Source organism: Leptonychotes weddellii, chromosome 11, assembly GCF_054177405.1.
Source record: "Leptonychotes weddellii isolate Sample4059 chromosome 11, ASM5417740v2, whole genome shotgun sequence".
Lineage (NCBI taxonomy): Eukaryota > Metazoa > Chordata > Mammalia > Carnivora > Phocidae > Leptonychotes > Leptonychotes weddellii.
The window spans coordinates 30,046,098-30,059,713 of record NC_138379.1 but is presented as its reverse complement, the minus strand read 5'-3'; the positions used below and the strand labels follow the sequence as shown (position 1 = coordinate 30,059,713).

Here is a 13,616-nt window from a genome sequence, read left to right as displayed (position 1 = left end):
AGAAAAAAAATAAAAGTTATGAGAATGAAAGATGGTTGGTATTATTGAAAGAAAATACTGCTGTCCACTTGAAAAGGCCAAACAAATCAACTATGTAACTATAACAAGTACTACGTTTGTTTAGTAAGATGTCTGGAATCAAGATCAACTCAGTAGTTTTAAAAGAAACTAGCAACATTCATGTAGGCAGTGGAATGGAAAAATCCACCCACAGTAACAGCATAAACCTAACATGAAATGAGCAAAAACTCATTGAAGTACCTTTAAAGCATTGCTGAATCATATAAAAGTCCTAGAATAATATATGAGACCATCTATCTTTGGGATTGAAAGGTAACCTTTTGTTATGTATTTCCTTAAATATAACTATAATATGAATGCAGTTTCAGTTAAATTCCCTATAGACGTTTTTTATGAAATTGACAAACTGATGATAAAATTCACTGAGAATACCAGATACAGAAAATTTATCAATAAAACTATAAATAAAAATAATAGGGGAAAAATATAGGAAATAACAAATTGTAGCACACAGCTTTAATAGTTAAACCATGGTATAGTGTTGCAACAAATTCATCAATACATCAGAATAGAGGTTTCAAAACATACAGTAAAAAGGAATTTGGTACATCAGAAAATGTCATTTCAAAGTCAGGGGGAAAGGATTGTCACAACTGTGCTAAGACAATTGGCTATGCTTATCTAAATTATATTCCCATCTTTTCATATGAAAAACATAAATATAATATATTCCAAAATTAATTTTGTAGTTTGCAACAATTAACTAATATATCTTCACAGCCACTTTTAAAGAACAGTATTGGGATGGAGAAGGTCTATTTGTGCAAGAGCAATACAGACACCATAAAGGAAAAGATTTATCTCCATATTCAAAAGAAATTAAGGAGTTAGTAAATGTAAAAACCTGTAACAGACTTGGAAAATATTTTCACCATAATGACAGTTAAAAACCTTACTGGACAGGAGCTTCTATAAATCAATAGATGAAATAACTGTATGGGTTGAGTTGTATCCCCCAAAATTCATATGTTGACGTCCTCCCCCGCCTTACCTTAGATGTACCTTAGATGTAACATCATCTGAGGATGGGTGTTTATAGAAGCTACCATGTTAAAATAGGTTTCTAGAGTGGGCTCTAAACTAATATGAGTGGAATCCTTATGAAAAGGGAAGATTAGGGGTGCCTGGGTGTCTCAGTCATTAAGCGTCTGCCTTTGGCTCAGGTCATCATCCCGGGGTCCTGGGATCGAGTCCCACATCGGGCTCCCCCCTCTCTCTCTGTCAAATACATAAATAAAATCTTTAAAAAAAGAAGGGAAGATTAGTCACAGAGTCACCCATAGAAGACGATGTAAAGACACATAGGGAAAAGATAAGATCCGCAAGCCACAAGAGAGAGGCGTGGGACAGAATTTTCCCTCACAGGCCTCATAAGGAATCAACTCTACCAACAGCTTGATTCTGAGTTTCTAGCCTCTAGACTTGTGAGACAACAAATTTCTGTTGCTTGAACCACTCATTCTGTGATAGCAGCCCCAGCAAGCCAGTACAATAACGGACCCAAAATACGAATGGGTAGAAGGCATACACAGATAATTCCTAAGGGCAGAAATGCAAGTACTAGTGAAAGTCAGGAAAACACAATCAGTCTTCCCAATAAAGTGATTGAAAATTGTGTCTTAAAGAAGGTATCATTTTTCCCTCATGCCACTAACATAATGATGTAAAGGAGGAAGACAATTTCCAGTTCAGGTGCATGTATTGAGAATAGCAGAATACTATACTGATAATAGAAATATAGACTCAAATATGTCAAAGGAAGGCAATTTACTAGTACCTATAAAAATTAACATGTTAGTTCTAGAGCAAAATATTTCCATTTCTAGCGATACATGTCACAGAAATTTTCAGGAAAATATATTTGTACCCACATATGTGGATTTCATTACTTTTAAGAGAGAAAGAAAAACTGAAAACACCCTCAGTGTCCAACGGTAAAATATATTAAAGTATAAGCGCATGGATTTTAATATGTGTAGACATGGAAAGACCTCTGAGATGTACAAGGCAGTTGCAGAATACAACCATCGGAGGATCATATATATATTAATATATATATGTATGTATGTTATGGGGAAAAATAACATGAATTGGGGTAAATATGCACCCGTTCACAAATGCAAGAGAATGTGGTAAAATGCTAACCAGTGCTTCTATTAATGTTACTTTAACAGAGTAACCTGGTTTCCCCTTTTATTAGAAACTTGAATGGTTGAATCTAGAGTGGTGCTGTTAATTAACACTTTTGACTATATTTCCCTGATAAATTATATCCTTTTTGTGGCTCTCGGTGTACTTACCAGAACAAAAGAGGGATTTAAACTCGTTCTCCTTTCCTTTTTTTAATTTTTTTTTATTTTACTATGTTATGTTAATCACCATACATTACATCATTAGTTTTTGATGTAGTGTTCCATGATTCATTATTTGCATATAACACCCAATGCTCCCTTCAGAACGTGCCCTCTTTAATACCCATCACCAGGTTAGCCCATCCCCCCACCCCCCTCCCCTCTAGAACTCTCAGTTTGTTTCTCAGAGTCCATAGTCTCTCACGGTTCATTTCCCCCTCCGATTCCCCCCCTTCATTTTTCCTTTCCTGCTATCATCTTCTTCTTCTTCTTCTTTTTTTTTTTTTTACATATAATGGTTCTCCTTTCCTAATGAATTTATTTGAAGGCCAAATACGGTGATAGGATTAAAAGATGATTGTAAATAATAATACAATTTTACTTAATGGAAAATAATAAATGGCAAAAAAATTTCAATACCAAAACACATATATATTGGTACAAGAAGAAGTCATAGATAATACATTCTGCAATGGCACAGTGAACATTTAACTGTTACAAACTCCTAGTCAAGTCACTGTGTTCTTCCAGAGTACTGGCCAAGACACTGGACTCTGAAGGCTGACTGATCTACCACATCCTTAACAGAAATCTGTTCTGGGAAGTTACCATCCCTGTAGCTCAATTTCTTCAACTGTAATATGGGATTAAGACCAGTGCTTATCTGACAGAGTTGTTCTGCAGATTAAATGAATAAATATATATAACACCATCTTGCATATAACACATCGTCAGTGCATGAGTTATCTAACATTGTTATTTATTCTGGTCACTTGAGATAATTGTGGAGGTGTGTTTATTGTCACAAACATTCAGGTGAAACAAACTGGGATAGAAACTAAAGCTGAATAATTAAAAATAGATGACCATGGGCCTTGCCACTCATTATTTGACTTTGCTAGTGAGACCGAGAGGAAATGGTGGGGCACGCTATTCATCAGTGAAAATCTCCGGGCCAGGGAGAAATACTGAGGTTCTTAACAGGGGAGCATTCCAGTTTCCTTCAAACAAGAATATAAACAGTGCTAGAAAACAACAGTTAAGAAATGGGGCAGGGTGGGGGGAAGCAAAGAATTGTATTAGAAACCTATTGTAGATGGCATGCGTTTAGTAATCATCACTATGGTCATTGGTAGACCCAGTTCCTTTATAATTCTGTAGTAAAGACTGAAAATTCATCAAATTTCTCAGTAACAGAATTTTTAAAATATTTTACAAATTAATTACATACTATGGGTTCAAAACTCTAAATAAGTTGCTCCTTTATTTTTTTTTTTAATTTTATTTATTTGAGAGAGAGAGCGAGCAGGAGCAGGGGCAGAGTTAGAACAAGAAGCAGACTCCCCACTGAGCAGGGAGCCCGACATGGGGCTCCATCCCAGGACTCCGGGAACATGCCCTGAGCCGAAGGCAGATGCTTAACCAACTGAGCCACCCAGGCGCCCCAAGTCGCTCCTTATGTATTAAATATTGCATTTTATAGATTAAAAAAACTTAAAGTTAGAGCCATTTTCTTACAAGCTTAAAATTGAACTTGTCAACCTAACTTAGTGATAAAAAACTGTTCTTCCCATGACTTCTCTCTCAGTAAAGGGCTGTGTCCAACAGTTGCCTCACCCAGAAACATGGCAACATTAATAACCAGCACCCTGACACTCTTTCCCCATAACAGACAAAAGACATTTGAAAGAATGTTATGTATTATTGATTCAGTTTTGCATGTTTTGCTGAAATCAGTCCAAGCTTCACTGTCTCTGCAGTTTCTAATCTAATTTAGGCCACCACAACCTTTTCCCTGACTATTGCTGTGGTAAGTTCCTTACCAGCCTCCCTTTCTCCAAGTCCACCCCCCACCGCCCCACCGCCCCACCGCCCCCCACCCTCTAGTTCACTCTCCAGTTTTTAGCCAGGGAAATCTTTACAAAACATAAATCCAACCATATTACTCCCTGTTTAGTTACTTACACCTATTTTCCAAACAATTGTCAAAACTCCCCTGTCACTTAAGAGTGTTGCATCTGTTTGCTCATGCTGTCCATACCCTCGTTTTAGCAGTAAATCCTGACCACCCCCTCCCATTAGGACTTCAATCTTCTGATATATAGTCACTTTTAAAAAATTCAGTGAGCTCATTTTTATTAGTATTTACACGTGCCTTCCCCTTTCATATAGCTAATTTCTAATTCTCTTTCCAAGAGTACCTTATATATTATATTACTTTTTCCAGGAAGTCTTCCATACATGGAGCAACTCTCCTATGTACTCCAGTTGATCATTTTAACCTCCCCCTATCAGTTGCCCTGATAATCATCATTTTCCTTGTCTACATTTTCCCTACACACACACACACACACTTGCACACTTGCCATAACATACATAAATATACACAAACACATCCTATTTGCTCATACATTACTTGAATAGGATCTTAGGGTAGTAACTTGATCCTTCTGAGCTCAATTCTTTTATGTCTACAAAATGAGAATTACAATACGGTCTTACAAAGACCATATGAGAAAAGTAAGAAAAAAATATACATAGATGATATGGCGTAAAGTAAGTCTTTCCTTCATGAAAGTTGTTAAGTCTGTTCAAATTTTACTCAAATCACTGTATTTATTTACTGATTTTATAGATATTTTGTTTCTTCCATTACCTCTTTAGTAGCAATAGAAATTCTTAGACATGTCTGGGAAGGGCTGTCTTTTCTATGGACTTCCTTCCCTACCTACCAGAGATGAAGCAAGACCCCTATGTTCTGCCCTGGCTGTACCCCCAAGTATGTCTCCCCAGTGTCAGAACCTATGTATTTGAAATACTTTGGTTCAAATCATATCTTCTGCTATAAAATGTCAAAGGCCTTAGGAAAAAGAATGGTGATGTCATGGAAAATATCTGTTTTCCAAGAGGTACCTGATAAACTATCTTAAGCCTATCAAAGATAGTATAGTTCTGGAAATTCTCTGTAGCCTAGAGAGCCCTCAATTAAAAAAATAAAACCTTTGTTATAAGACTGGTTTTCAGTTTTCTCCTTTTAGGTGAAAGAGGAAAAACAAAACATCCTAGTAATTAAGGTTTCAGTTAATCTAGATTTTGCTTGAAATGCAAGGACCTGTGATAGTATTTAAAGAGGCTGAAGCCCAGTGGAAGCTTTTGAGGGGCTCTCATGCGATTTTTTTCTGTGTTAGACAGGACTATGAAGAGCTAGAAAAGCAGCTGAAAGAAGTCTTTAGGGAACGAAGCAACATCCTCCATCAGCTGACAAAGACATCAAGAGAACTTGGTGGAATTAAAGTCAACTTTCAGGTGAGATGAAAACTAATTTTCCTGGCAGCAAAGGCTGAGGAGTCACTCGGTTTGTCTCGGTGGATTAACATTAAAGACTCCTGTATTTTTTACCAGTTTTGAATATGTTTCTGGGTTTGACCAGAGGATTTATTTATTATCATATGAGCTTTGAAAAGAAATGTCATTTGAAATGCAGTCTGGGAATCTGTGGTTTGCAAATTTAGAAAGGAGAAAATTATGTGCTTGGCAAGGCCATCAGTCTCTCATAGCTTCTAAGATCGATTTGACCCCTGTGTTTTTTATATTATAAAATGATGAAAACTAATTATGACCAAGAGTTGAATGAATATAGGAATGATCTCTAGAAGAGAATCTTAAATTCCACAAAGGAAAATTCTCAAGATTCTTTAATAATCCTCATTACTAAAATGAGAAAATGTCTTAGAAAGGCAAGAGTCATCTATGAAAATGTATTAATACTCAGTGAAATCTCCATCAAAAGCCAAAGACAAGATCTATATCTGATAAGAAAAATTTTCTGAAATATCGGATATTTTGGTATTTGATTGAACACTGAATTTTTTTGAGGACATCATTTTAATTTTCATAATCTATCTGTGAGAAAGATACTATTAATGTGTTTTTTTTCTTGTTATACATGAGGGATTATGCTTAGAAAAGATAAGTTATTTTTGAATGTCACAAGGGAAGCCAGAGTTTAAATACAGAGCCTGTGTATTAGTTACTGCACAAAACTATGTTTCTGAACCATGTGGAGTCAGTGTTGTCCTTAGCTTTCTGTTCCTTGAAGATGATTGATGGATGATGATGATGATGATGATGATGATGATGATGATGGTATCCATAGCCACGACAGCTTACTGAACATGGTCAAGGTCTTGCGTTAGGTATTCTTTGTACAATCTTTATTTTTTACGTGAAAACTGTGCTATGGTTATTAGTAGTTTCATCTTGTCGGTGAGAAAACAAGACTTAGAGAAAGGTTAAGAAACTGTAGAGGACACAGAGTTCGGTGGCAGAGCAGCTATAGGAGCCCAGAGCCCCAGCTCTTGTTCTAGAAGTTACGTTACAACTTGAACATAAAAATAAGAGCAGAAAAACCACCCCATACTCCATTAGAACACAGAGGCAGGTAGCAGGGTAAGGACAGTGCTACGGTGGAAGAGTATACAGAACGTTAGGGAAGCCCTAACTCGGATGAAAGGGGGACTAAGTGGATTTTTGGAGGAAGCTGATCCCAGAGTTGCACCTTATCATTAAGTGGAAATTCGCCAGCTGAGGCTGCAAAGAATGTTCAGTACACTTGCACCTTCTCAGGGGGATGGAACACCTGGCACTTTGAAACTGTTTCATGCACATGGTGAGATGCCCATGTGTGACCAGGACACTCATCTCTATGCAGGTAGCCTAAGTTAAGACACCCAATCACAATCTGGAAAATTGCTTGATAACAATGTATAATTTCATAGAATCATGTTTCTTAAAAGGGTAACAATCGTACCACTGAATGTAGTTGCAATTTTTAAAATGCCTTTCTTTTTCCATTTCCTGTCAGCCAGTGTGCAAGGTATTTTTCATTTTTGATCTCATTAAATCCTCTTAGCAACCTCTTCACAAAATTTTACTCATAAAATGAGGAAACAAGACTCAAATAGGCCAAGGAAGTGCCCAGTCATTCATCTAATAAATACTGATTCTAGGTTTTAAACTCATAGTGAATAAAAACATAGCCCATTCTACATTTTTCCCCCAGTGGGACTTCATGACGACAGGAGCTTTGAAAGTCTTGTTATCGTCTTCTCTGTAACCATAGCCCCTGGATGGGATGGTAACGGATGGTTAACGCAGGTCAGCCAAGAAGCATTATGTTGATTAATTAGTAGGTGTCTCAACCTTTAGCATCCTTAAAGGAACCAAGAATAATTTCCAAGTATACCTCACTTCCCTGGACATTCCTGGGTAAATAATAAGGACACTTTGGCTCTTCTACTGAGATATACCTTGCTGACTCCTGTCTGTGTCTACCCTTTCTGTTTCTGCATCTCATGTTCTTTTCCATTTGTTTGTTTTTTTATTTTAAATTCCTTGAAAACAGTCATCTGCTTGATCCTGGTTTCCTTCAGAATGCCCAGAATATAGGATATGGTCAATAAATGAGTAAGCATATTATATTGCACTTTTCATCAAGTGTTTTTCCACTGAGTTTTCCAGTAACTGTCTAAAGTAGACACTTCAAAAATCTCATCCCTGTTTTTCACCTAAGGAAGTCAAAGGGCAGATTTTGTGACCTGCTCCAGGCTGTAGATGTGGGGCTTGATCCCAGGACCCTGGGATCATGACCTTCGCTGAAGGCAGACGCTTAACCAACTAACTGAGCCACCTAGGCGCCCAGAAAGAAGTTTCTCTTATGCAGCCCATCACATCCCAATCAGACTGCTGATTTTGCTATATGAAAATTGCCTGATTTTAGCATTAGACTATAAAATTTGTGAAGGCAGACACTATGCCTCTGCACAGGACTTTGCATAATTCATGATAGATATTTGTTAAATAGATATTAAGTAAACAAAGTATTTGCCATTCCTAAGATTGTCAATTTTCTGCCTGCCCCCACTGCTCTTCCCGCAAACAGTATCACTGCTCCTCAGTTTCAGCTTCTAATAGGTTACCCTGGTAAATAGTTTATTGAGTATAAATAAGAAAGTTCTTAGGGAAGACTTAATGGGACAGATTCTGTAATGAGAATAGCTCAGTGGGCTTTTCTGCTTGAAGTCACGGTCTGTGGATGTTGAATTTGCCAGAGTAAATAAACACTAATGACTGAGATGGTACTTTATTTTTTTTTCCCCTTAATACCCTATCTTGTCAGAGCAGTTACAATTTAACGTAGCCCTAGTTTTTCTGTGTATTCTGCTGCATTACTCATTAATAATAAACAGACAAGACCAAACAGGTACATGCTTTTGGGCTGCTTTGATCTTGAATTATGTTATTACTTAGCTGATTCGGAGAGGTCTTTTATGTCCGTTTGAATTTGTAGGAACTATGCCAGAGCTGTTTTGACATGCCTGCAGAGAACACAGTGAAACTTCAGCTGGAGAGCAGAAGATGTGTTTTATACTGACTTGTAAAGACACCTAGATATTGGAGAGCATTTTCCCCTCCATCAAACCTCTGAAGGCTGAGACTCGGCTTATTCCCTTTCACCCCTGGGTAGCACCTGTGCTTGGTGTCATAAATCCCTGTGTGCATCCCTAGAGCCATGAGGATCACTGTGGCCTCATTTGCACATTCTTGTTTCAGGGCCTAAGAGCAGTCACGGCTGCGCCATAGAGACAAAAGTAAAGTGAGCCTCAATTTATCACTTGAATAAGATTTTCTTTTCCCACTTTTCTTATCAGTCTTTGAAAAATGATGAGAAATCTTCCAAAACTGATGTTGAGAAGCTTCTGGAAATAGGTCAGAGACAAAGGTAAGACTGCGCTTTCTTTTCATTTTCTCGGTTCTTTTTTTCCCCAGAGTGTCAAACTCCATTCAGAAATTTCACAAAAATCAGGTCATTCTAAATGCATTAATTCACTTATCTTCTGACTTACACTTGAAGGCATCAGAATCTTGTTGAAATGCAGGTTTGTATACATTAAATCTATGGTGGGGCTGGAAATTGTGCATAGTGATCGTGATGCTATGCTGCTTTGTCTGCAGATCACAGAATGTTTATGGATCTGTAGTATTTTCCCCTATTATCCTAGGAAGATAGACCCTGAGAAGTCTGCCCATCAATAGACAGATGCAATAACACTAATCTCAGTGGGCCATGTGTAATAGTATCAAAACTTGATCATGGTGGTAATGGTGGGGGTGGTGACGAATGGGGTAATGTTACCAACAATACGAGTAGAATTAGTGTAATCTTATTAGTGTTGGATTGTGTTTTTTTGAAGACAGTGTATTGTGTGATAGATTTCTATGCAGTATAAAAAGCTGTATGATTTGAAATTGCCTCTCAAAGGGAAAAAAAAGCTGTTTTAAGGTAGAAACAAGCTAGCATTTTTTATACACTTATTAGAGGCTCTGTCAGATGCTTTATATCTATTTTCCCATTTGACCCTCACAATTACCTTTTAAAGTAGATATGATTATCACTATTTAATAGATAGGAAGTTGTTCAGAGGTCTTAAATGAGTTGATGAGAGTTGTGTAAGTGGAATTTGCTCTGTGGTGTCTTACCCAGTAGCCCCACCCGTTCATGTTAGTTCACTGATCACAAAGCATTAAGCTGCTAAAAAGCTTAAGCACACTATGCTATGTAGTCCCTTCTTGCTGCCTCGTATCTTCTCCACTGTCCTTGCCTTTTGACCCAGAAACCTATCATTGATGTGTGTTCGGATCAAGCTGATGACACATTAGGAATATCAAACTGAGTGTCCTGTATTGACTCTTTATTATTTAAATGAAATTATTATTTCTTGAACATGAAATTCTCTTCAAAGTTCAGTATTAAAGAGCTTGCATAAAATATTGCCCAAGCATCTTCCCCAAAATAGATCATTTTAAGTGATTTTATTGGTTTGAAATAAAGCACCTATGCTCAATGTTACACAAGTATCCCTGGTTCATTGAATTAGTGTCGGAGAATTATAAACCGCATTTCAAATAGAAATAACTAGTCAAAATGAACCAAGAGACACTGAAAATGATGACTTTTTGTAGAGCATTCCATGGCAGGAGAGGATAATAAAATCAGAATGGAAGTGTCTTCTGCACGACGGATGCACAGCTCCACTGAGCGGGCTGCCGTGACCGAGGAAGACGGAGTGAGTTAGGGCCGATCAGCAAATGAAGCTGTATACGTGTGTGACCAGAACCAGAGAGAAAAACTTCTAAATCTTGGTCCAGAATGGACTTCAGCCACTAGCAGTAGAGAACCCATTTTAGGTAGTTCTGTAAGAGCATGACATAAATTAAAGTATTTTAGGAGGATTACTCTGCAAACATTGTTCAGTGTGGAGGGAAAGGTTGAGGAAAGCTGGCTTGGAGGACAGGACAGGGTGATCTCAGCAGTGAGAACCATGGAGTGAAAGAGGAATCAAGTCTGTCTTCACTGCTGTGGAGACGCAGATGAGGAGACAGGCTTGTGCATGATGTGGATAAGGAAAAACCTATTCGTTTAGTTTGCTGATACCATCCTAAAATCTGTTTAGCTGTTTCTACATGACACACAAAATATCCAGAGAGACCAGAAAAAAAAAAAAAAAACATGGTTAGGATTATTAAGAATTTCAGATTATCATCTACACATTTGGTATGGTATACAAACTACCAGATGTTGGGCCAAGTCTTTCAATGAAAGAACGGAATGGAGCAGATATTTTGATATCATGATTTTAATGTTTTATCCAGAATTTGAAAACTTGTTTATTTTTTATTTTTTTTTAAGATTTTTTTTATTTATTTGACAGAGAGATAGAGAGTACAAGTAGGCAGAGCGGCAGGCAGAGGGAGAGAGAGAAGCAGGCTCTCCGCTGAGCAGGGAGCCCGACGTGGGGCTCCATCCCAGGACCCTGAGATCATGACCTGAGCCGAAGGCAGATGCTTAATAACTGAGCCACCCAGGCACCCCTATTTTTTATTTTTTTTAAGATTTTATTTATCTAAATGACAGAGAGAGAGACAACGAGAGAGGGAACACAAGCAGGGGGAGTGGGAGAGGAAGAAGCAGGCTCCCCGCTGAGCAGGGAGCCCAATGCGGGGCTCGATCCCAGGCCCCTGGGATCATGAACTGAGCCAAAGGCAGACGCTTAGCAACTGAGCCACCCAGGCACCTCCAGAATTTGAAAATTTGTTTAAAATGTGTAACTTGTATAATGCACACAAAGTCAAAATAGAAAATTCAGTAAATTCTAATAATAGGTAATTTCTCAAAAGGATATGACATTTGATATATTAATTTTTGTTGATTACTTAGAAAGAGATATATAAAAATCATGGTTACCTGAAGGTGAAGCAGGCTGTGTATCTCATTTTGAAAAGAAGAGATACTAATAAACCATAAAAGAAAAAGAATGTTATTTTGAAATATAAAAAAATATTGACTGGGGCACCTGGGTGGCTCAGCTGGTTAGGCGACTGCCTTCAGCTCAGGTCATGATCCTGGAGTCCTGGGATCGAGTCCCGCATCGGGCTCACTGCTCAGCGAGGAGCCTGCTTCTCCCTCTAACCCTCTCCCCTCTCATGTACTCTCTCTCTCTCTCATTCTAGCTCTCTCAGATAAATAAATAAATCTTTAAAAAAAAAATTGACTAATTGCAAATTAAGAAGTATTATCTGAGTCTGAAACAGTGCACTGTGTTGTAGATGCCATCTGGCTGTACATCCCGCTCTTAATAACCCCTCGTCCTCTGGGATGCTTGCCATCTGACACTTACCTGCAGGAGTGGTCTCAAGAAGTCATGCTTATTTTATTTGACTCCAACATCACTCAACAGTTAATAGGCTCAGAGGTGATCACCAAGACAAAACCAAATCAATTAGAATTTCCCTCTTGGAATTGTAACCAAGAGACATCTAATCAGTCTCCCTGTGTAGCTGGAACCAGACTGTAAGTAAGTCAACTCAGAGGTTATGGGGTGGCCATATACAACCATGCAGAGAGAGCAAAGAATGCCTTTCTGTTGAGACTGAGAAAGGAATGTGTGTGCACATTTTTGTGTGCACACATGGGTGGGAGAGAGCGAGCAAGCACAAAATGTTGTGTTGACTCTTGAGTGTTACATTTTCAGAAATATTTTGACAGCCTACATAATATTCATAGCAGAGGACCAGATCTAAACCATACCATATGAGGAGTAAGAGTGTGTACCCACAAAATGGAGACTTGGGGGATAGGAGGGTAACCTAAAGTGTCTGAAAACTTAGAAAAAAGTGATAAGACATTTTATTCCCTATGGTGGTTGGTGGGTGGAGATTCCTAGAAGGCAGTTTTAGACTCTGTGTACCAAAGGATTGTAAAACATCATGTTCTCTGAAAACAAAAAGAATATGCGGGATAGTGGCAAGTGGTCCATCTTAGATGTTTTTACAATACAAGTTGGTAACCACTTGAAAAAAATGCCTTCCTGTAGTGTGATTTGGGTGAGTGTGTTTTTTATATTTATAATTTGATATGAAGATGTATGAAGCAGCTGCCCTTTCAAATCCCTTGTAACGAAATTCTGTGCAGAAATGTGCTCAACACTGAGCAGCCTATCATAGGTGTCAGTGGGGCCCACCAGTTCTTTAGAATTGAAGATTCAGCTCAGTATCCCAAATAGGACCCTAGAGTAGTAGCAGTAGTTGGGGTAAATCCCTGTTGGTGGAGGGGGCCCATGAGCGAGTCAGGAGTCCTCTCTCATAGGAGTATAACTTAGCAAGACTGTTGGTGGAGGGGGCCCATGAGCAAGTTCATAGGAGTATAACTTAGCAAGACTGTGAGGCAGAGATTGGGGGCACCTAAAGCAGGAGAGCAGTGAGAATGTGTAGCAATAAGCCTGGAAGGCAAAAGAGGATATAGAGACGTTCAGAAGTTTCAAAAGATCATATTTACCATTCTGATAGCTTTCCTTGACATGAAAATGTGCAGCATCCTCTCCCTTCTCCAGTGTTTGTTAACAATCTTAACAGTTTATTTTTGTTGTGTTCCCTACATTGCCTATAGATGTCAGGATGTGGGAATTTTTGATACACACACACACATACACACACACTCATTTTTATTTTTATAAAATATATAGTATTTCATAGTTTAATTTAAAAATCTGTATCATTTAATAAAATTATAATTTTAAACTTCATAAATAATCATAAAATGATAATCATTATAAAATCTTACTATAA

The 13,616-nt window shown here is 38.0% G+C and overlaps 1 protein-coding gene across 2 annotated transcripts in view; it reads left to right on the top strand.

Moving 5' to 3' along the window:
* LUZP2 (leucine zipper protein 2) overlaps positions 1-13,616 on the top strand; it is a 429,416-nt gene that overhangs the window by 187,334 nt on the left and 228,466 nt on the right. The window contains exons 2-3 of one of the 2 annotated variants that reach the window (XM_031026653.2): positions 5,621-5,738; positions 9,143-9,213. In XM_031026653.2, the coding sequence (XP_030882513.1) occupies positions 5,621-5,738; positions 9,143-9,213 (189 nt within the window). The remainder of the gene's footprint in view (positions 1-5,620; positions 5,739-9,142; positions 9,214-13,616) is intronic. The other variant, XM_031026657.2, reaches the window with a different exon arrangement.